At 38.0% G+C, this 23,183-nt stretch overlaps 2 protein-coding genes across 2 annotated transcripts in view; one reads left to right on the top strand and one right to left on the bottom strand.

The window, feature by feature from the left end:
* The window catches only part of jph3b (junctophilin 3b), a 52,683-nt gene extending 45,671 nt beyond the window's left edge, over positions 1 to 7,012 (bottom strand). The window contains 1 exon segment of the mRNA NM_001122702.1: positions 6,631 to 7,012. Coding sequence (NP_001116174.1) covers positions 6,631 to 7,012 — 382 coding nt within the window.
* A 4,773-nt stretch (positions 7,013 to 11,785) lies between these two features.
* zcchc14 (zinc finger, CCHC domain containing 14) overlaps positions 11,786 to 23,183 on the top strand; it is a 56,140-nt gene continuing 44,742 nt past the window's right edge. The window contains exon 1 of the mRNA XM_001336490.9: positions 11,786 to 13,142. Coding sequence (XP_001336526.5) covers positions 12,501 to 13,142 — 642 coding nt within the window. The 5' untranslated portion in view covers positions 11,786 to 12,500. The remainder of the gene's footprint in view (positions 13,143 to 23,183) is intronic.

The raw sequence follows: 23,183 nt of genomic DNA, 5'->3' as shown, positions 1-23,183 counted from the left end.
GCGCTGTTGGCGCTCTCCATGGTTCTGAAGATAAGAGTGGGTGTAAAGCCTGCCTGTTTCAGTTGGGTTTTAGATCCTCCTGAGAATCAGCAATTCATTTTTGATCACGTAGTGGACATAAGTTGTTTGTTAATATCTCTGAGATAATCAATACCACAGTTTAAAGTGTTTTAGATTTGAAGGACATTTCTTTGATATCCAGTATTATAATAATTTGATATAATTTTGTAAGGATATATAAAATAAGATCACAAATAGAAGAGAAAAACAATCCTAAATGCAATTCGTGGATTAGTTCACTCCAAAATGTAAATTTTGATAGCATTTACTAACCCGCATGTCATTCCAAAGCCTCAAATTGGAAACGTTTTTAATAGGGATGCACGATATATGTGCGCCATATCGGTATTTTTACTGTTATTGTTATTGGTCAGATCTCCAAACTAGGCCGATATTTTTAAGCTGATACATTACTTAATTGTACAGAACTGCCTGCCTTGCGCATGCGTGGGTCGAACTTTGTTTAGACTCGTCCAGTGCACTATATCGGACCCTTTCTTATGTTTATTCCTTCAAAGTTCGTCCTTTCTTTGTGTATTAATGCTCTGCGTTAATAACTCAGTAACTAACCATATTCCTTATCATTGTAGATATGTTTGATAATGTGACATTGTGTATTTTGGTTTAAATCGCCTCAGGAAAAATATTACATGTGAAAACATAGCAGGGATGCACACGTGCTAAATGTTGGGTTGTTTGTAATCTAATATGATTATTTGTTATTATCAACACGTTGTTTGCCATGTGTTGATGCAATATTGTTTTTAGTTTGATCTGCATTTTTATAATGGTTATAACCAGCGTGATCTGACAAAGTTTTTAAAGCAGCAGGGGAGACGTATGTTAGTCACTGAATCCAGCATAGGGGTTCTCAACTCTGCCACATTCGTTTTTTATTTATTTTTTATTATGCACTGTGTTTGTCATAAAGTCATCTGTGCTCAATTCTCAGGTGTTGTATCAAAATCTGACTCCGAGGACATATCTGACATGCACAAGCATCACAAAGCGCCTGCAGTTAAAGTTTCAAAATCACAGATGAATTTTTGCTGCATTTTCTAAAGTAATACTATCTGTATTTAGCTTTTTGCTTGTACGGTGGCTCTAAACTGCCAAAACACCTCTTAAAATGCTTTTTCAGACATTACATATTTGTACATATATACATTACTGTAACACGTTTTATTGAAGAATATTTGGGATGGTTTAAGTTTCGGATTCCCGAAAACTGTCCCGAGACTGTCGGGAAAAATCCCATTGACTAATAATTGGACCTAGCTTTTGGACAGACTGTCATACAGACTTAAGGTTTAGCTCATTTAACTCAGTCAAGCCAGCAGCCAATCATTAATGATCTATTTATTTATCTTTTCATACTTTTTAAAACTGTTTCAAACTAAATAAACTATTACCAACAGGCTTTCTCAAGCCAATCTCGACGAACTTTAATAACCTATTGTTTTTATGCAACAGTCAAGTTGCATGTTAATTTGCTGTGCAAAGAAAAATAAATAATTTATTTTTGGTATGCTGATTTAGGTGAAATCGTGAATATAGGTTTATATAATAACCTTGCCATTTTGAAATTCATGTTTTTGCTTTGAGCAGGCTATTCAGTTCATAAGATCAGATCAAACCTTTGAGCGCAGTGAAAAATGCAGGGTTCCACACATTTCATTCATGTAGTCCCAACACAAATTGATTAAGCTGACTTAATACTTTTAACAAATTTATGTGGATTGAACATAAAAAATTAAGTTGTCTCAATGAAATCTCAAGAATTGTGTTAACTCAGCTTATTTTAAATAAGTAGTTTGAACAAGCAAAAAAAATTTGAGAGAAGCTTTTAAAATAAAATCAGTTGTTTACTGTATAAAAATATGACATTTTGAAATATATTGGTTATTGGCCTCCAAATATTAAGAGTTATTGGTTATAGATATCAGCCCTAAAATCCATACCGGTGAATCCCTCGTTTTTAATGAAATCTGAGAGTTCTCTCCCTCCCTTGAATTTCATCTACATAAATCAGGAAGTATAATCCAAGTCTTCAGAAGAGGCACAATCGGTTTATTTGATGAACAAATTTAAGTTGGGGTTTGTTCACAAATGAACGTGGATTAGTGAACATGGATGTCATTTAAACTTCTGTGACCTAATTTGAATGTTTTTTAACCATGTTCACTATGAGGTTTGAATGAGCAGACTTTAAATAGAAGTAATAAAACGTTCAGTATGATTTGAAATATTTTGATTTGTGTTCAAATTTTGGAACAATGTGAATGTACATACATTTTGACAATACTAGAACTAGAATGAAATGTAGTTAACCATAATATATATGCATAGGTAACATGGGAACACAGTAAACAATCTTTTTTAAACAGGTTATTCCCAGATCATGTGTTATGTAAAGGACTGCTTGCCTAATCATACTAATGCCTACATTTAATCTGCACTTCTGGTATTTTTGGCCCAAATTCATCTGTCACTTGTTAAAAGAAATAATCTAAATGGAAAAATCTGTGTTGGTTTGTTTGCTGGATCTCAGGAGGTTATGATCTTTACATATCCAATACAATGCCTTTACTTTCCATGAGGTAGATGTCAGATATTTGCTTTGTGAATCTAACAAGAGCGGGCACTCTCTGAGGATGCCAACGTTAGTATTAATCAGAGGAACATCTAATTGAATAACAGCACAGATGTGAAAACACAACAATGAGAAAACCCTATCCTGCTGTATGGGCTGTATATGCAAACAGCATGAGCATGGGATGGGTCACATGGTTATGTGATTAGTGGTCCTGTATTGGCTTTCTATGAGTCCTGCAACCCACATGTCAAAACTAATTCGCTCGCGTTTCTGCCGGAGGCCTATGAGATGCATTGTGCAATGGTGCGGGGCACACAGAACGGAAACGGTTAATGCGGAAAGATCAAAGACGCGGAAACATCACAGGACAGATTTAATCACGCGCCTTCCCTCGGGTTGAATTTATAATCGTTTCTTTAACAATGCTCGCTGTTCTGTTTCGAGGTTGAATACTTCTTGTTTTTCGCCTTTTCATGTGTCGTGATCTGCTTTAGCATCTGTCTAAAGAAACGACTTCGTTGTGGCTCACACGGCCTAAATATCTCATATACAATACTAATTAGAATTCTTGCCAGGAGAAGGCAGACTCCCGCAAAGCAGGCAGAAAGTCTGTTTGGATCGGCTCTTCCATGAATTATTAATCTCCTGTCTTTTTCACAAAGTCAGCAATTGCACCTCAGAGTAATTGTTGCGTGCATGTGGTTGCAAGCCAGACTCGCAGAGTACACATCTGTCGGCCATGCTCTTCTCTAGTGGCCTCAAATCCAGGACAGACTTGGTAGAAAACATTTGTTAGCATCAATAGATGGACTAGATCATATATGATCTCTCATTCATAACCTACTGAAAGATAAACCAAGGCTTGGGAAACAATAAGAGCCTCACGTGGCAGGCCAGAGGTGACTTTTCTCTGATGCGAACTGCACTCTTTTATAGCATGTTCAGGCTTATGTAGACAGTTGTTTATTAAGGCGATGTGTTATGTATATGGGGCACTGGTGTTGCGACAACACTTGACAATACAAAATAAAGCTATACTTTAAACCAAATCTCTCGGTAAGCCTACATAGACTAGCAGGCTGTTATCCGTTTAAGGGGATTTCAGCTTGACTATTTTTTTTCTAGTGTTATGTAGGTGATGAGTCTGAGAAGTGGAGTAGTCCCCATTCTAGGATTATAAACAATATACAATCAGCCTGAATTCATTTGAACCGCATATCTGATATGTTTGAGTGTTTCAATTAGCTTTTGAGCAATGCTTTTCAGAAGGCAGATTGATCAGCTATTAAGTTGTTTTGAGCCACTTATTTCATTGCGATGCAGGTTATGTGTAATAGTCCGCATTTTTGGATTGTAAACAATTTGTAATCCGCCTGAATTGATTTGAAACGTATAACTGGTATGCACAACTGGTATGTATGATTCTAGGTAATTCAATTTGCTTTTGAGTGATGCTGAAAGCCACTTTTCAGAGACCAGATTGATCAGCATTTGAGTTTTAGTCAAGCAAGAGTGCTGGGAATTGCTGTATATAAGGCACACAACGTTGCTTGAGGCCAACAGTGTCATCATGTCCAGAGAATCCACATTGATGTATATAAGTACTTAACTCTGTGACTACTAAATAATCATTAAGGTTACATCAGAAACTGAAAACAGAGCAACCTTGATAGCAAAAATCGGACATATCCGGCACAATGCCGTAAGACAAGTAATCCCACATAAGCTGAGAGGAGTAAACATGACATGTTATTAAATCAAAGATTAATGCAAGTGATTTCAAGTTAACAGATTTGATTCACTGCAAACCCACAAATGCCGGCTTATATTCATAATAAAGATTTGTTTTATAATATTCCAAACTTTTAGTCTCTTCTTGTCCAGTAGAATCCGAGAGAAACAAACCTGTCCTCTTTAGTGTGATGGGGGAATTCAGGTCATAATGTGAACAGATGCTTTGGTGTGTGGCAGCTGTAGTGTACTCAGACAGCACCGTGAGCTGATAATGCTACTGTAACCTCTTTGTGGCCCTATTAACCTTGTCCTGTATCGTCTCTCTCTTCTCTGGCTCATTTTCATATACTTTTTTCCCCCCCTTCATCTCAATCTCTGTCTTCTCTGACTGCTTACTGTGGTTGTGATTAAGTGGCCCAGATTAGTACCAAAGTAAGTAAACACCATTAGCGAGTCGGCCAGCCAATCAGATTGGCGAGCACAGAGTCTCCAGTGACATGCTGACCTGCTGCCAGAGTCTGCGTAGGTTTCCACAGCAACTTGCTGTAAAAGACACACAGGCAGCACTTCCATAATGCAGGGAGATTGAGAGAATGAAACAAAGAGAGAGAGGTTATGCTGATCTGAAAATAGATACACTGTTGATATAAGTACATCCCTCATTCACCAGAATGGACACTTTGTTCAACTTAAAACAGTAAAATGGTTGCCGATTTTACTTTTTATAGTCACAGATACAGGGATGGGTAGGATATGTATATATCTTAACAGCCAGACATTCAGCTTTTTTTTTTTTTTCAGATTTACGATTGAAAATAATATATGTTATATTATTGCCACCTGAGTCTCTACATGCACTTCTACTCTACCTACTTATTTACAAGGGTAATTCACCTGAAATATTAAATTAAATCATTTACTCAGTCTAATGTCATTTCAAACCAACTTTTTTTTGTATGTTTATGTTATTTTGTCTTCACATCAGCTGCGTCCCAAATGGCACACTATACACTATGCACTCATGCACTACTGTATGTACTTATGCACTTACACACTCAACAGAATATTACATGTATGTAGTGTTGTCCCAAATGGCACACTAATGTTTTTTTACTAAACGGAAATTCAAACCGTTTCCCTGATGACGTTTGACGGTTGCCAAATCAGCGAAATAAACAAAAGAATTATCAAATAATACCTATCGTGAGTATTGCCGCATTCACCATCGGGAGGCGATATAATCACTCTCGTAGGAGAATTTTGCTTTCTCCATCCAAAATAAATAAAGTTATCCAACATGTGCGTCCGATAGCTCCGCCCCTTCCACTACGTAAGCAAACCTGCGGTCGTTGAGTGCGTGAAGTGTCCATCATTACACACCTCATTTTAGCGGCTGAATGAATGCATCATCCGGGTAATTAAAGTGCACTTATTATTTTAAGAGTTTTCAGTGTGAACACACTACTTACACTATTTATACTACAAAATGGCGTAGAATAGTGCATAAGTATGCAATTTGGGACGCAGCTATCATTTTTCCTAATCAAGTTGTTAGCCAGGAGCTCTTGTATTTTGTTTTGTACACCAGAAACTTTGTTACTACTCAAATAAAGGGGTTCTGGTATTTCGTCAAATTTTATCCCTGTTTGTTAGTTGTCCAATTGTTCTTAAGTTCTAAAGTGATCTTATCACCAGTTAGTGGAGAGTGGAGTTTAAATGATTATTAGATGATGGATCAAAAAATCTGACTACAAATCATCACCTTAGAATTATAAGGTTCTATCTGACATTTTTGTCAAAATTTTTTTATTCACATATTCTTATAAAATGACAACTTATTTAAATTATGGGATGTTTTTTTTATAAGTTGTTTACATTTTAAGACTTTTTATAAAAAAACAAAAACAAATGTTACACAGTTTGCTATGGAATGCAAAAACTTTAAAGCTCAATATCTCAAAATCATTTAGAACGCAGCTAAAACCTCCTAATTCCAAGGTGACGAAATCAAAAAGTGAAGAGTGGTTCAAAAATGAAAATAAGGTATTATAGAAATCTGTTTTAGTCATTGATGGTACAGTTAGCAGAACTTGCCCTTATGAAATTCTAAACCTGTATGACAGGAAAATAGAACAATACTTGGTGCTGAAGTTAAAAGTCAGAGAGGTTTCTAAAGACAAAAGGGTGAGTAAATGGTTATAGCTCTTACTCTTTAGCAAAAAAGTCCTTTAGTCTCTTACCTCCATCAGAGTATGTCTCTGTTCCATATCCATCCTGTAGGCCATTGTTCCACGTGCCCTCATACTTGCCGCTGGTTCCTGTGCTTTCCCGCACACCATAGCGTCCCTTAAATCCATGTGTCCACTCACCCTTATAAACCCACTTGCCCTTGTTTTCAATTCCAATGCCATGCCGCTTGCCTTGTGCCCATGTCCCCTGAAAAGTGTTCCCACTGGGCCAGGTATAGATACCGACCACCTCAAAACCGTGACTCCAGGAGCCCGCATACTCGCCTTGGCCCTTGGGTCCTGTGCAGATGCCATGGCCATGGGCCTTTCCCTCTTCCCACCCTCCACAGTATGATCCCCCATCATCAAAGTTGAACCTGCCCCCAGTGGACATGCATGAAATAGGTTTTGGCAAATACCCCAAATCTCAAAAAGAAAAGAAAGAGAAAAAAAAGTAATACCCAAACAAAACAATACTTGGAAATTGAGCCAGGGTGGTGGTAGAAAGCTGGGGATACAAACGCCCCTTTCTTCTGCTTTCTTCTGATGGTCTTTAAAAAAATAAAAAGATTTTAAAAAACTATGCAAAAAGTTAAAAGAACAAAGAACGAGCCCTCTTGGGCAGTAGTCCCCTCCTGTCAAACAAGGCAGGAGCAGCTTGAGCCCTCTCAGACCATCCTCTTCTAGGAGTGGAGCGTTTTATTCACAAGTTGCTTCCCTGCAGTTGCTTCTCAACGAAAGTGGGCCCACGCCAGCCATGCGCCTTGTTCTACTGTTACCAACGCAGCAACAATTCTCTCGGTTCTGATGCTCTGGCCCCCTCTTCGTTCCTGCTCCACAGAGGGCCCCTGTGCCAGCACACACCTACCCGCGCTCCCGCTCACCCTCTCTGGGGCTTTGAGCTGTTTCACTTCCCCTCCCAGTAGCGGAGACCTCCAGACTCCACCTAGAAACCTGTGAGTCCTCAGAGTGATGGCCGATAGATGAAGCAGGCAGGTAGCATTTACAAATGCATCCACTTTGCCAGGAGCTCACTCACTGTTGTACCAAATCCACCTGACATGCTGATGCCATACAGGGAGACAGAGTGCAAGAGAAACAAGAAAAAAAGAAGAGAGCGACGGATTCTGCAAGCTTTAGTCTCCGTCAGCTAGCAGCAATGCAGTCTCTATCCACACACAATCGCATGCATATATACGCGCGCTTTCACCAGATCAGGATGAGAGCACAGCTTGATCGCAAGCAAACTGATGTGATTAATTCCTTATCTGGGCACTGTTTTGTCGTTGTCTCCGATTTCCCCCTCCGCTCTCTTTTCAGGTTTGTATAAAAATCCTGTGCTTCGGTTTGCTTGCAGGTGGGAAAACCAGATGCATCGTTCCTGATTTACCTTCTTCTGCTCCTCCTTGACTCAGTCACGTTGTTGGGATGATTTTTGTGTGACGCTGATTGTCTTTTCCTTCGTCGTCATCTTATTCCCCCATATGCTTAGACGTCTCTCTCTCTCTCTTACACTGGTGTCTCTCAAATCTGCTCATTAGAGGCGGACTGTTCCAACGCAGCCAACTCCCCCTCCCCCTTTCACATGCTCTCTCTCTCTCCCTTGCTCTCCCTTCATTTAAAGAGACATGCACTGTGGTAATACTTACCACTCTCTCTCTCTTCATCCACCTCAGGGAGCAAAGATTGCTTTTCCTAATTGCCCGGCTTAGTCCTCCCCCTACCCTCCTGCTAAATCTCCATTGCTCTGCCCTCATAGAATAATTAGAGCATTTGTCGGTTAATGATATGGCTTGAGATATTGCATTAAATCTCTTCCCGTTGCAGGTGAGTTAATATAAAATCTGGTCTGTTGACCTTGGCACTTGATCATCCTGAAAATTCTTCAATGGCTTCCATGTTATCTGTAAGACACAGTGGACAACTTTTATTGTGGTGACTCATAAAAAGTTATTATTTTTTCATTTATATGTCTTTAATTATACCATGCTTTTTAATAAATTGTAAGTATTTCTCCTTTCTACCTGAAGTTTTTATTGATTACAGTAGCCTGTAAAGATGAAGGATTCAAGCGGTTATATGAAGATATGTATTTGTACTTGCGTGAAATTAAAAAAAAATCATGTAAACTTACCATCAGTTTTGATCTGCGATTGTGTTTAACAGTCTGTTTGTAAAGAAGAGGAGGGGAATTTATCCTTTCAATTACAGGGGATCAACTCTGACGGAGCTGGGTAAAAATACTCTGACATGCTGCTTTGGCTCAGCAGGTAGTGAGAACCCAGGTTTCATGCAGTAAACAGGTCACCTACAGCTTGACTCCGAGAAGATTTCATTTATGTGATTCATTACACTACATAAATGTGTTTGAGCTATGCTAACTCATTGCTTCTGGTGGTTTAAGCTTATCTGGCTACTTTAGTGATAGCCTGCTGTCGGCTTGATTAGCATTAGAGAACGAGGGGGAGATTTTATGAAGTTGGATCAGCAGGGCAGAGTGTGGGAGTGTGTGTAAGAGAGATTGCAGAGAAAGTGTGTGCATTCTTCATGTTTTTACAAAGGTTGCCTCACTAACAACCACGCAATCTTGAAAAACCTACGAGAAATTAATAAAATGACAGTTAGGCATCAAAAGACAAACAATGTTGATAGGTTAACTATTAAAAATACACATTTTAGCCAAAAAGAAACATACATAAACATTAAAATTCATTACCTGTAATAGCGTAGTCTTCATCCTGTCCTGATAGCATCATACAATTGTTAATTGGTGGCAGAATACGTTTTGATAATGTAATTGTGTGGTTTCTGCTGTAACATGGACGATTTGATGCACTATGTCTGTGGCTGTGTAAGACCTGAGGAGCCTTACCATGAGCTTAAGCCCCGAGACACAACATCACTCAGAATTGTTAGTAAAATGGGCTGTGATGACTCATGCATGCTTGCAGCACAACTGAACAAATCTAGGCTGTTATTAAAAATTTGGAGAGTTATTAAATTAGCTCCCCTTAACTGCTTAACCATAGGGGCTGCAATAGCAGAAAGAGGAACAATTGCTAACTCTGTTTTTTGGGGGATTTGATGCGCATGTTAAATCGGCTCAATTGCTTGAGTATGTAGGGCAATGATTTGAATGTGAATTGCTGGTGAATTTGAATCCACATTTGCATTGGACAAACATCTTCGGCATTCCTCTTACTAGCCAACTAATGGGAAAAAACACTCCGAAAGCATGTATCTTTTCCTGCTGATCAGCATAATTAACTTAACCATGCACCACTATTTTTGTTGCTGCTAGCTTGACCTTGGGTAGTTTTGAAGCAAATTGAAGTCTGATGAATTGGCCCTTAAAATGATACTTCACAATAACTGATATGACATGAATTTCACAAATTTACACCCCTATTTCACTCTAGTTCAGTAAAAGTTTACTTCTAGTCATTACCTATCTTTGTTTTCATGATTGACTTTGGTTGTTATTTAAAATATTTGAGCACTCATTCTCATCCTTAATTTGTATCATGTTCGTTTTTATATCGAACAAGTGCAGACTATCTCTCTTGAAGTATACAGTTTTTTTTTCCTGTTTTATTTAGATATGTAGACCAGTTCACATTGCTGGTTGGTTGTATTTCCAAAGCTTTAAAATTTAAAAACTTGTCAGTTTTGCTTGAGCACAGAAACTGCTTCAGATTTTTTTCCACAGTGAGAGCCAACTGCTCCCTCTAGCGTTCATTATTGAATGCCAGCACATATTTTGGTAAGTCTATTAGTTTTTAAATTGTTCATCAAATGAATAATTTACAAATTAGTTATTTTCATATTTTGAGAATTTATCTTAATTGGGCTATCATATTATTGTATTTTTGAGATTTGTTTGTTGTATAATTAGACTTTTTTTTAGTATGTTGTACATCAGCATTGTTATGGGAAAATTGGCAAAATTAGTAAGATACTAATATAATCCAACCTTTGTCTTAAAAGTCCAACAACAAAACATTCTGGATGTCTCCCTTTACTGGTTTAAAACCTTCCATTTTTATTATGCATATTTGAAACTATTTACGCAATCACTTGCATGTTAAGGTAATGGAGTATAAATATCCCCATATTGAATCAAAACATATTTAGTAGATAATACATTTCACCACACAACACTCTGGGATCTGCTGGACTGTGATCAACTGAGAATCTAGAGACTTAACACATGAACTCAACATATACTGTTGCACTGCTACCTTCTCTTTCATTATAAGCATAGCCCAATTTATTAGAGTATTGACTATTTGTAATTATGAACCAGCATAAATCAATATCATTCTATCGTAAAAAAGATAATACTTGGAACAGGGAAAAAGAAAATGCCTCACAAGCACGAAGGTCACTGATTCGAGTCCCAGCTGAGTCAGTTGGCATTTCTGTGTGGAGTTTGCATGTTCTCCTCGTGTTCACATAGGTTTCCTCTACAGTCCAAAGACATGCAGTATAGGTTAATTGAATAAACTAAATTGGCCGTAGTGTATGGATGTTTCCCATTACTGAGTTGCAGCTGGAAGGGCATCCGCTGTGTAAAACGTTTGCTGAATAAGTTGGTGTTCATTCCGCTGTGGCGACCCCAGATGAATAAAAGGACTAAGCCAAAGAAAAATTGATGAATGAATATTTAGTATACTGAATCTAAAGAAATAGAGGACTGAGTGGAAAGTATTTAAGAATAATAATAATAAAAAAAAGATTGGATGAGGATATTTACACGACTTAGTCATTGATTGAGCTTTAGGACAATTGGCGCCATCTTCGGGAAAGTTGACGTAATGAAATGACAAAAGCAGAGGTTTGCAATATTTGCCCAGAGCCAAAGTCATACTTCAAAAAGGGTTTTTTCCTAAACTGCCACAATAATAGTCATGCTAAATTATAGTTAAACAAACATGCCTCGTGTCTAAAACGGAGTTATGAGTGAACGTCAAGTTAATGCGCTCTATCGCTTTAAATAATACAATATTTTACTGTCCACATCAAATATGACTGCATGCGCTTGAGAGATTTGCAAGAATCGCGCTTCGGCCAATCACAGAGAAGAATAAGATTACTGACATACTGCTTATCCAATAGAAATCGGCCGGGGGCTGGGTTTTGCATGAAGTTCGGGATAGTGAACTTCACAGTTTGCCTGCTCGACTTCACGACAGGATAATGATAGGCAACTAAATCGTTGATTAATTCACTCCCGTGAACTGCAAATAAAAGCTGCGGATAAAGTGTCAAGTTTTTCTTTGAATGACGCAAACCGCTTCTTCAGCGTCCGACGAAGGGATTTAGAGTTATACTGCGGTCCATTCGACAAGTCAAACTGTTCAATTTGAGGAGTTTTCCACACAAAATGTTTATTGTCCGACGGCGTCTCCTCTGCGCGTGCACGGCAGTGTCATTGATTTCATCTGGACAAATCGGTATAATGGATACTGTATGATCTGAAAGAAAGGTGCTTGTTTTATAATGTGTCCTGGAGTCTATTGAATAACTGGCTGACGTGGGGATCACGCAGGGGGGCTGGCCGAAAAAGGAGAGCCACGGACGGGCAGAGGGGCTGCGCCGCCGTGCGTCTGGGATTACAGTAAACACAGCTGGTTTCTTCAATAACCTGATAGGCTCTGATGAGAAAATGCAATCACTAGCTTACAAAACGCGAAGGAAACTATGTAGCAAATATTCATGTAGGGGTTTTGAGACGCTCAGACTGACCACTGTCCATAAAGTTCATGGATGTTTACCTCAGTGAATGATCTGGAAGTTTGTAAAGTTTGAAAGGGCCACAGACCACTGCTCTATTAACTTTGTTTTTTATTATCTGACGCCTTTTAAGAGTGCTGTCTAAGATGGTTGAGAACCGATGCTTTGTTCAGAGAGAGGAGGTTTACCGCTGGTTCTCCGTGTTGAGTTCGGCGCAAAGGGCTGAGTTTCTCTGCGGCCTTTTAGACCTCTGCGTTCCCATTGAGCTGCGCTTCCTCGGCTCGTGTTTGGAAGACCTGGCCAGAAAAGACTACCACTCATTGAGGGATGCCGAAATTAAAGCCAACAACCCGGCTGACCTCGCCAACCTGGCCAACATCACGGATGAGGTGGTTAGGAGCAAGCTGCTGGTCTCCCTCGCGCTGCTCAGCTCGGACAACCGCGTCGCGGCGGGAGTTTTGTTTCGGACCCTCACTCACATCGACACCATCATTAACAACTACGGACTTAAGCTTAACGATGGCCAGACCGGAGAGCAGTTTTTACTCCTCTTCACAATGGCCTCCAATCATCCCGCGTTTAGTTTTCATCAGAAGCAGGTGCTGAGGCAAGAGTTGACACAGATTCAGGAGATCCTTCAGGTGACAGTTGGAGAGGCGCCGTCGACGTCACACGGGGGCGGGGCCAGTGCTGCTTCTGTTCCAACCGTGAGCGCGACCCCGACCTTTTCTTCCTACATCACTGCATCCACCTTCAACTCCTGCCAGGCCGGATGTCCGTGCAGTAAGGTGGGAATGATGCAAATCTATTTTCTATTTTGTGAACCAGTCGTCCATGCTTATGTTTTTTTAACTCAATCAAACAAACCCCTGTTTATGCATATTCTGGTGGAAAAAAACAGATATATCTCAACTCCAGTGATGTGACTTTAACAACCCTTTTGTGAGACAAAGACAACAAATACCTATGGTGATTCTTTCTAAAAAATATGTTGACGTCTCTTTTTGCAGAGGTTGTCAATTTAATATAGCCTATTCTTGTAAAGAATGTTCAGTGTCTTGCACAGACTCATTATTTACTTTCAAAGGATCCCAGTGTATTGTCAGAAACCAATGGTATTTATAACCTTGTATATGTTTTTGCTCTCAAAATGCTGATAGTTGACTTTCATGAATAACCAAAAACAACAGTTTACGCTGAAAATATTTAATGTCCTTCTGGTGAAAAGCAGTCAGTGGTGAAAAGAGTAAAAACAAATATAGTGCAAATAGAGTAAAATTATCTGTGGTAAATATTACTCAAAGTATGAGTAAAAAGTAGACCTTTTAAAAGTACTCAAGAGTAGTGAGTATTACATTGTACAAAGCTGATGCATTTACATGTAATTTGTGAATGTGTGTAAACGTAAAATTCTGTAGTGCATTTAGTTAATGCCCAGCAGGCACACAACATCATAAGATGTTAATATTAGGTTAGGTTTAGGTTGTGATGTCAGGTGACCAAAATTTAATGCCTTGCCAGCGTCTAATGACAATTTTATTTTGATGTCCAATAACGACATGAAATGACATTGATATTTGGTTGATTTTAGATTGTGTTGGAAAGTGACCAAAATCCAAGGTCGAGCCAACATCTTAAACCAATGTCATATTGACTTCACATACTGACATTTATTTGTCAGGTATGGCAACAAAAATTCAACATTTGATAGACGTCATAGTGGTAACGTCCACACAAAGTGTTTACTTCATTAGACATTGATATTTGGTTGATTTTAGGTTAAACATTGAGCTCGCCCTTACGTTGGGTTCTACGTAATGTCAATCCGATTTTCATTTCCAAATAAAATGCAATGTCGACACGGCGTTGGGTACAATGTCAATCTGATGTCATGACGCCATTTCGGTCATCATTCTGTAAACATTCGTCATCTTCTCAGTGGCATGCAGTCTATAAACATGGGTCAATGCGTGTAAAGAATTTGGACATCTTCTTGGACACTTTCAATGCTACCAAACAGTTTGCTGCAATTATAAATCACTAATGTCTCTAAGTAGTTCATTATGATGTGATTTACCTTCTATGTGCGATTTGGTTGGACAGGAATCACAGGGCTGATTTTTCTTATCCCCATAGACAAGAAAATAATAAAGTAGTGACTGCAGGTTGAAGAAAAGTAGTGGAGTAAAAGTATCAATACAGTACCAAAAATGTACACAAGGGAAAGTAAAATTACACATTATTAAAACTACTTAGTAAATTACAATTTCTGGGGAAAACTGCTCAATCACAGTAGTTTGAGTATTTGTAATTTGTCTTCCTTTTTGGTTGAACTTTCCCTTGAAGTTGTATGGCTATGTAAAATTTACCACACACTACCCCACAGAAAGTAAATAGTTTCAGCAGATTAAAGAATGTTGGAAGATGTTGAAAATAAGAGAATTATACATGGTACAGTGGTTCATTTTAAATGTATCCTAAAACTTATTCTCTTGTTGACCATAACATAGTTCAAATTGTCCAAAGCAACATGGGGTTAAGTGCCTCAATTCAACAATGCTGATGGTTCAAAGATCACCTCTTGTGGGGTTTGAACTTCCAACCTTTTTCTAACTAGCCTCAATCTTTAAACACTAGTAGGCCGTACACCCCTAGAAATACAGGTCAGCCCTGATTTATTCAACAGTATCTACAGGGAACACCAAGAGAAACAAAAATGAACTGGGGTCATCTGGCACGGACAAGCAATTCTGCTATAAGATCTCACACAACTCACAAACGAGGAGTGTTTACTATCCTATTGAATCTGTTCCACACTCTTCCAGGGGTTATAAGTCTGGGAATGATCTCAACGAATAAGCGTCTGTAGGATGACATAAGGCTCACACTTTCACTTGCCTAAACGCAGCGTGTAATGTAATATTGTAAATGTATAATTATATTGTAACTCAAAAATGTCAGCTTGGTGAGTCAACAAACAGGCTTTAAAAATACTGACAGAAGCAGCAGGACATTTGGTCTCGGAATAACAAAAACCTTTCATTATAGAATACAACATGCTGGAGTTCTAGAATAAATAGATGTTAAAATGACATGATATGCAATGACTTGATGCACACACTCTTAAGAAGAATGTGGAATATCAATTTATTTGCTCTTGGCTGGTGTCAATCATCCCTCTACTCAAGTCTTTGTGTTTTGTCAACATGTTGTCATCTTTTACACATTGTATTGTTTGTGACATCTTAAAGGAATAGTTCACCCAAAAATGAAAATTCTGATATCATTTACTTATGTTTTGGCAGAGTTTTTTTTAATTCTGTTAAAAACAACAACAACAAAAATGCATATTGATGAATGCTGAAAACTTGTAACAATTGACTTCCGTAATGTTTGTTTTTCCTTTTATGGAAGTTAATGGGTAGTTTTTTAACATTCTTCAATATATCAACTATTGTGTTTAACCAAAAACTCTAACTGGTTTGTAAACAAGCCCACTGCATTTAAATGAACATATTTACCAGTTGGCTTCTGTGTAAACCTGCCTAATAAAGCATACATTTAGTATAAACCGGCCACTTTATTAGGTACACCTGTCCAACTACTCGTTAACGCAAATCAGCCAATCACATGGCAGCAATTCTATGCATTTAGGCATGTAGACATGGTCAAGACGATCTGCTGCAGTTCAAACCAAGCATTAGAATGGGGAGGAAAGGTGATTTAAGTGACTTTAAACGTGGCACGGTGGTTGGTCCCAGACGGGCTGGTCTGAGTATTTCAGAAACTACTGATCTACTGGGATTTTCACGCACAACCATCTCTAGGGTTCACAGAAAATGGTATGAAAAAGAGAAAATATCCAATGAGCGCAGTTCTGTGGACACAAATGCCTGGTTGATGCCAAAGGTTAGAGGAGAATAGCCAGACTGGTTTGATCTGATAGAAAGGCAACAGTGACTAAAATAACCACTCGTTACAACCGAGGTATCCCGAAGAGCATCTTAGAACACACAAAACATTGAACTTTGAGGCAGATGGGCTACAGCAGCAGAAGACCACACGGGGTGCCACTCCTGTCAGCTAAGAACAGGAAACTGAGGCTACAATTCACACCGGCTCACCAAAAAATTGGACAATAGAAGATTGGAAAAATGTTGCCTGGTCTGATGAGTCTTAATTTCTGATGCAACATTTGGATGGTAGGGTCAGAATTTGGCATCAACAACATGAAAGCATGAATCCATTTTGCCTTGTATCAATGGTTCAGGCTGGTCTTGGTGGTGTAATGCTGTGGGGGATGTTTTCTTGGCACACTTTGGGCCCATTAGTACCAATGGAGCATCGTGTCAATGCCACTGCCTACCTGAGTAGTGTGGCTATTTATGTCCATTTCTTTATTTCCACAGTGTAACACATCATGTCATAAAGTGCGAATCTTCTCAGACTGGTTTCTTAAACATGAAAATGAGTTCACTGTACTCCAATGGCCTCCACAGTCACCAGACTCAATCTAATAGAGTACCTTTGGGATGTGGTGAATGTGCAGCCGACAAATCTGCAGCTGATGCGATCATGTCATTATGGATCAAAATCTTTGAGGAATATTTCCAGTACCTTGTTGAATCTATGCCACGAAGGATTAAGGCAGTTCTGAAGGCAAAAGAGGGTTCAACGTGGTACCAGTAAGGTGTATCTAATAAAGTGGCCAGTTAGTGTATAAGTATACTCAATGCATAGGCATACATCAGGCTTATGGCAAAGACTATGCAACTGTGGGAAGGCGATGTCGGATTTACCTTGTGCATTCCATGCAGAAGTATGTAAAATAACATTTTTCACAACTTTTTGTTTTGGCAGGTTAACTTCAGTAGGCCATGAGTTGTTATTGGACTAACAAGAAAGTTTTGAAACTAACAGGATGTTTTTAACTCGTATGTCAAAAGATAAGCAGACTTTTGCAGCACCATGAGGAATTGTGCATGCGCAAAGTTTAGTTTATGCTTTAAACACCACAGCTTCATCGACAGCAGACAATGCATCGTTATGGCCTGCGAAATTCTGCTGAAGATGCATTGTTGACAAAATGCGTCATTGTTGCTGCATTTAAATATCTCCATTAAGGAGTTATGTGTACAAACATGGGCTCACGCAATGCTCACATCCTGCCGAATCGTGTGCTTGAGCTGGTGTAGTGGGAAAGTACCCTGTGAAGGCAGAGAAGGCGGTTCTATTTAGTGATTTGTTGGTTTTGGCTTTCATGAACTGAAGCTCAGCACATTTCTTCATGCTTAAATCAGCCCTCTGTGCAACTCTCCTGTGATTCATCAGGAAGCACCGACTGCTCGCTTGTTCAAGAGGCCTTTATACTAGCCCAAACATCAACAAAAACACATGCTCCTTTGTCTCAAGCATGTTTTTGTGATGCTTTAATTATACGTGCTGAGATTTATTTAAATACAATTTCAGATGGCACTACTTTAAGACTCCATGGCCATCTGTATTGGACCTATTTTAGCACTTTCTACAAAGTTTGTTTTTTAACCCTTATGTACGGTTAGGGATGTTTTATCATCCACTCTGTGGAGTAATTCGGAGTCTAAATTCGGCCATAACTTTTTTGTGTATAGCTAGTGGAATGATTTTTGGTGACACATATCTTATTTTGACACATATTTCGATAAAATGCTTTGAATAATAATAAAGTAAAAACCTCAGCAATTCACTCTGGGTAAATTTCCTACCCCTTTTATTATGTTAAGAAAAATAGTTTTAAAATTTATTTGAATACATCTGTTAATCAACCTCAGTCCTGATCAAAACTACTTCTAAATTGCTTAGAAAATTACAGGATTTTAAATCTTTAATTGCCAAAAATGATGTATTTTCAATATAAAAAGTACATTTTTTTTTAACCTTTTATCAGTCTTGAACATGTGAAACAAAATTGCCTTTGAGGCATTGTTTCTGATTGGTTTCCATTTTTTCACCCTAATTTACTGTTGATGGCAGTTTTTACCGCATTGACTTCCATCATATTTTTTGATTGCAAAACCATGACACCATATATTCATACATTTTTGACTGTTGGTGGTGTTCCCTGTTGGGAAAAGGTAAAATTTGTCATTTTAACTGTTGATCATCAGTTACAGAAGCACCGTTAACCCATTAACCCTTTAGATAGGCCTGTGCAAAAAAAGCTGTTTTTTTCCGAATTTTATATGAAGTACAACAGCAAATTTAAGTGTGTATATGAGTGTGAGAGTGACCTTTGCGCACTTACCTTGGTGTGTCTGAGAAAACAAAATCTCAGCTCTCAGAACTATATAGAGTAAACAAAAACAAAGACTGTGTATTAACAAATGTGGTTATAATGGATGTCAATGACACAAAAACAGCAACCAGCAGTAAATTAGGGAGACAAAATGAAAATCTAACAATGCATCAAAGCCAACGTTGTTAATAATCTTTCACATGGTCAAGACTGTGATAAAGGTAAAATAAAAAAATCCAATCCACTTACTTTCTGTATTGAAAGTACGTCGTTAAGTGTGTTTTCTTTACCAAATCAGTGACATAATTTGTGAACTAGGCACTTAAAGAGTTATAATAGTGTATTTTTAAAAAACATTTAGTAGCTTTGAACAGATTTATGCAAAAAAAAAAATTTGACAAAAATATGTATCTGATGCAGTTTTACAGCAGTTTAATGAGTCTATGTTTCCATCCCTAACATAACAAAAGAATAGTCAATTTGATCCGTACACAAAGGTTAAAGCGAAAGGACACATGAGCAGTTCCATGCAAATGTCAACTTTGCCATAAAAAAAAATCAAGATTTTAGCAAAATAGTTAAACCTTTTGTTTTTTTTTTTTTTGCGGGTTTCCTCCGGGTGCTCCGGTTTCCCCCACAAGTCCAAAAACATGCGGTAAAGTTGAATTGGAAAGGCTAAATTGTCCGTAGTGTATGTGTGAATGAGTGTGTATGGATGTTTCCCAGTGAGGGGTTGCAGCTGGAAGGGCATCCGCTGTGTAAAACATATGTTGGCGGTTCATTCTGCTGTGGCGACCCCAGATTAATAAAAGGACTAAGCCAAAAAGAAAATGAATGAATGTTTCTTTTAGGTTGTGCAGTTTAATTCATAGAGTATCCACAAAGTATGTAGTATCCTGTAAACTTGCATACTGTTATGGTCAAATCTATAACGCATGTTCATTTCCTTCAATTAAACTATAAAACATGTTTACAGATTGATATTTTAATCATCACTTAACTCTCTGGTTAGTTGTTTTGGAAGATGTTACTGATATATCAATATAGTCTTACCATATACATTCTCAATGATTTTAAGTTTTTACTGCAAATGTCAATAGAGTTGCTCACATGTATATGATATGCTGTACCGTTAAAAAAGGATTAGCATTTTAAAAATATTTTTATTCTTGAAGGAGGCATTAAATCAAAAGTGACAACTTTGACAGATTACAATGCAACATTCTTGTCAAATAAGCTGTTCTTTTGAATTTGACATCAGTTCATTTGACACTTATTATGACAATAAATGTTTCTCAGCAAAACATTGTATTAGAATGATTTCAGAAAGGAATTGAATAAAAGGAATAATTTAAAACACTAAATATTAAAAGATTAAAACATGATAAATATATTGAAATAGGAAACTGTACATTTGAAATAAATCCCAGTGTTACTGTCTACGTTTACAATTTAATTTCTTTCTTACTTTTGTTACTGTTACTATGTGTTACTAACATAACTAATGCTATTCTGAACAGTTGTCTCAGTCTGAAAAGAGCTCTAACTAGTATTTTTATTTGGCATTTTGAAGAAACTTTAGCATTTTACTCAAAGTTCATACTTTGAAAATCCAGTAAATTAATAAAATATGCAAATTTGATCTTATTTTTTTCCATAGCTGTATTTTGTTTCCATGACTGTAAACAACCAATTCTATTCCTAAATGCTACACCCACGTTTCACAATAAAATCACTTCCTCTTTGCATTTGTCTTGGAAACAGACTCTTATATTTTACTCTAAATTAGAACATGTCATACTTAGGCCTGTCACAATAATCAATGTGACCTCAATCATTTTTGGAAATGCAAATTATTATCGCCCACACATAAAGGCCAATTCTAGCAACATTTTATCTGATTGTGCAACATCTCTATCTCTATTGGAAGTGTCAGTGTCAGTATGGTTAAAAAAACTATGGTGTTTACTATAAATTACTATAGTATATTTTCATGTGGGTGTCTGACATCTGAGAATAGATCTCGTAGCAGATACCGCAGCCTCTGTTACTTTTTACCTTGAACTTTTTTGTTAACATTTATTATTGTTTAATTAGGATATGAGTTTTCACATTCTGATTTTAACGCCTTGTTATTAAATTGTTAAAATGACTATAATTAAATAAAATGTTCTTAAGAATAAAAGATGATGTTTTCTTTGAAAGAGTGTACTTGCATTGGGATGATATTATATTGCCATTCTGGCATTATATAATGAGTGGCATAAAATAGTCTTAAATTGGCAAAAATATTGTTTATCGTAATTTACACTCACTGGCCACTTTATTAGGTACACCTTACTAGTACCAGATTGGACCCCCTTTTGCCTTCTGAACTGCCTTAATCCTTTGTGGCATAGATTCAACAAGGTACTGGAAATATTCATCTGAGATTTTGGTCCATATTGACATGATAGCATCACACAGTTGCTGCAAATTTGTCGGCTGCACATCCATGATGCCAATCTCCCGTTCAACCACATCCCAAAGGTGCTCTTTTGGATTGAGATCTGGTGATTATTTGGCCATTTGAGTACAGTGAACTCATTGTCATGTTCAAGAAACCAGTCTGAGATGATTCACGCTTTATGACATGGTGCATTATCCTGCTGGAAGTAGCCATCAGAAGATGAGTACACTGGGGTCATAAATGGATGGACATGATCAGCAACAATACGCGAGTAGGCTGTGGCATTGACACAATGCTCAGTTGGTACTAATTGACCCAAAGTGTGCCAAGAAAATATCCCCCACACCATCACACCACCACCACCACCACCTGCCTGATCCGTTGATCCATGCTTTCATGTTGTTGAAGCCAAATTCTGATCCTACCATCCAAATGTTGCAGCAGAAATCGAGACTCATCAGACCACAGACCAGGCAACGTTTTTTAATCTTCTATTGTCCAATTTTGAGTGAATTATAGCCTCAGTTTAATGTTCTTGGCTGACAGGAGCGGCACCCGGTGTAATCTTCTGCTGCTGTAGCCCATCTGCCTCAAGGTTGGACATGTTGTGCGTTCAGAGGTGCTCTTCTGCATACCTCGGTTGTAACGAGTGGTTATTAGAGTTATTGTTGCCTTTCTATCAGCTTTAATTAGTCTAGCCATTCTCCTATGATTCTGACCTCTGGCATCAACAAGGCATTTGTGTCCACAGAACTGCGCTCATTGGATATTTTCTCTTTTTCAGACCATTTTCTGTAAACCCTAGAGATGGTTGTGTGTGAAAATCCCTGTAGATCAGCAGTTTCTGAAATACTCAGACCAGCCCGTCTGGCACCAACAACCATGCCACGTACAATGTCACTTTAATCACCTTTCTTCCCCATTCTGATACTCGGTTGGAACTGCAGCAGATCGTCTTGACCATGTCTACAGTTGGACAGGTGTATCTAATAAAGTGGCCGGTGAGTGTATTTTGGTGCAATATATCGTAGAACAATAAAATAGATATTATGACAGGCCTAGTCATATTTATAATTGAAAATGCACTGTAAAGTCTATATCACTTTAAAAACATTCTTTCAGATAATGCCTAAAATGACGCTTATACACTTTTTGTCTGCTAGTTCTTTGTCTGCTCAAAGCAGATTTACTCAGCAGTACTTTTCCAAAGAATTTACTCCTCTGTGTTGTGATCCGCACTTCAGCTGAGGCTTCAACAGAAGGGCATGTTCTTTTTTTTTGGAGAGGAAGAGAAGAGTGGAGATTTGGCAGCGTGGGATGTGGATGTGGCAGCGGTGGACTGAACGGCAGTCCTAATTGGTTTCAGAACTGGCTTTTACTAGCTGCTGTGCTTAGCATATGTGGTACCGGCATCCGTTTACTCCTACACTGCTTCCGCAAAGCTGGAAAATCAGAGCAAAAGTGGGAGGAGCTTGAAGTATTTAACTCCGAAATGGTTATTGTTGGGATTGCAGTAGTATTTTTTTGATGAATCAAAACTTAAGGATGAATAATATTTATGTTTGTATGATTCATTTTCGATTCTTGGATGTGCGGCTTTGAAGTTGTGATGAATGACGTTATAGCGCATGTGTTGTGTTGGCTTGATTACCAGGATGAGTAATTATGGAACAGTCATGAACTACCAGGAAGTCCATGATTCACTTCTGCAAGGCAGTTGTTTTGATTTATTGAATGTCAAGATTTTACCGTACACTGTATCAAAAACAATCTGAAGATTTGCAATCTGATTATTAGTCCTTTGTTTTTTGATGACTTGGTGCAGTGTGCTGTTGTCTGTCTGAGTAAAAAAAAACTTTAAGTTAATCAGTGAGTTGGTTTTGTAAGGATTATTTTATTATTGCCAAGTTCTTTCTTTCTTTCTTTCTTTCTTTCTTTCTTTCTTTCTTTCTTTCTTTCTTTCTTTCTTTCTTTCTTTCTTTCTGTCTTTCTTTCTTTCTTTCTTTCTTTCCTTCCTTCCTTCCTTTCTTTTTTCCATCCTTCCTTCCTTCCTTCCATCCTTCCATCCTTTCTTTCTTTCTTTCTTTCTTTCTTTCTTTCTTTCTT

This window comes from Danio rerio, chromosome 25 (genome assembly GCF_049306965.1).
Source record: "Danio rerio strain Tuebingen ecotype United States chromosome 25, GRCz12tu, whole genome shotgun sequence".
In the NCBI taxonomy this organism is placed as follows: domain Eukaryota; kingdom Metazoa; phylum Chordata; class Actinopteri; order Cypriniformes; family Danionidae; genus Danio; species Danio rerio.
The sequence above is the reverse complement of the archived record's forward strand: the minus strand, read 5'-3'. Positions and strand labels throughout refer to the sequence as shown.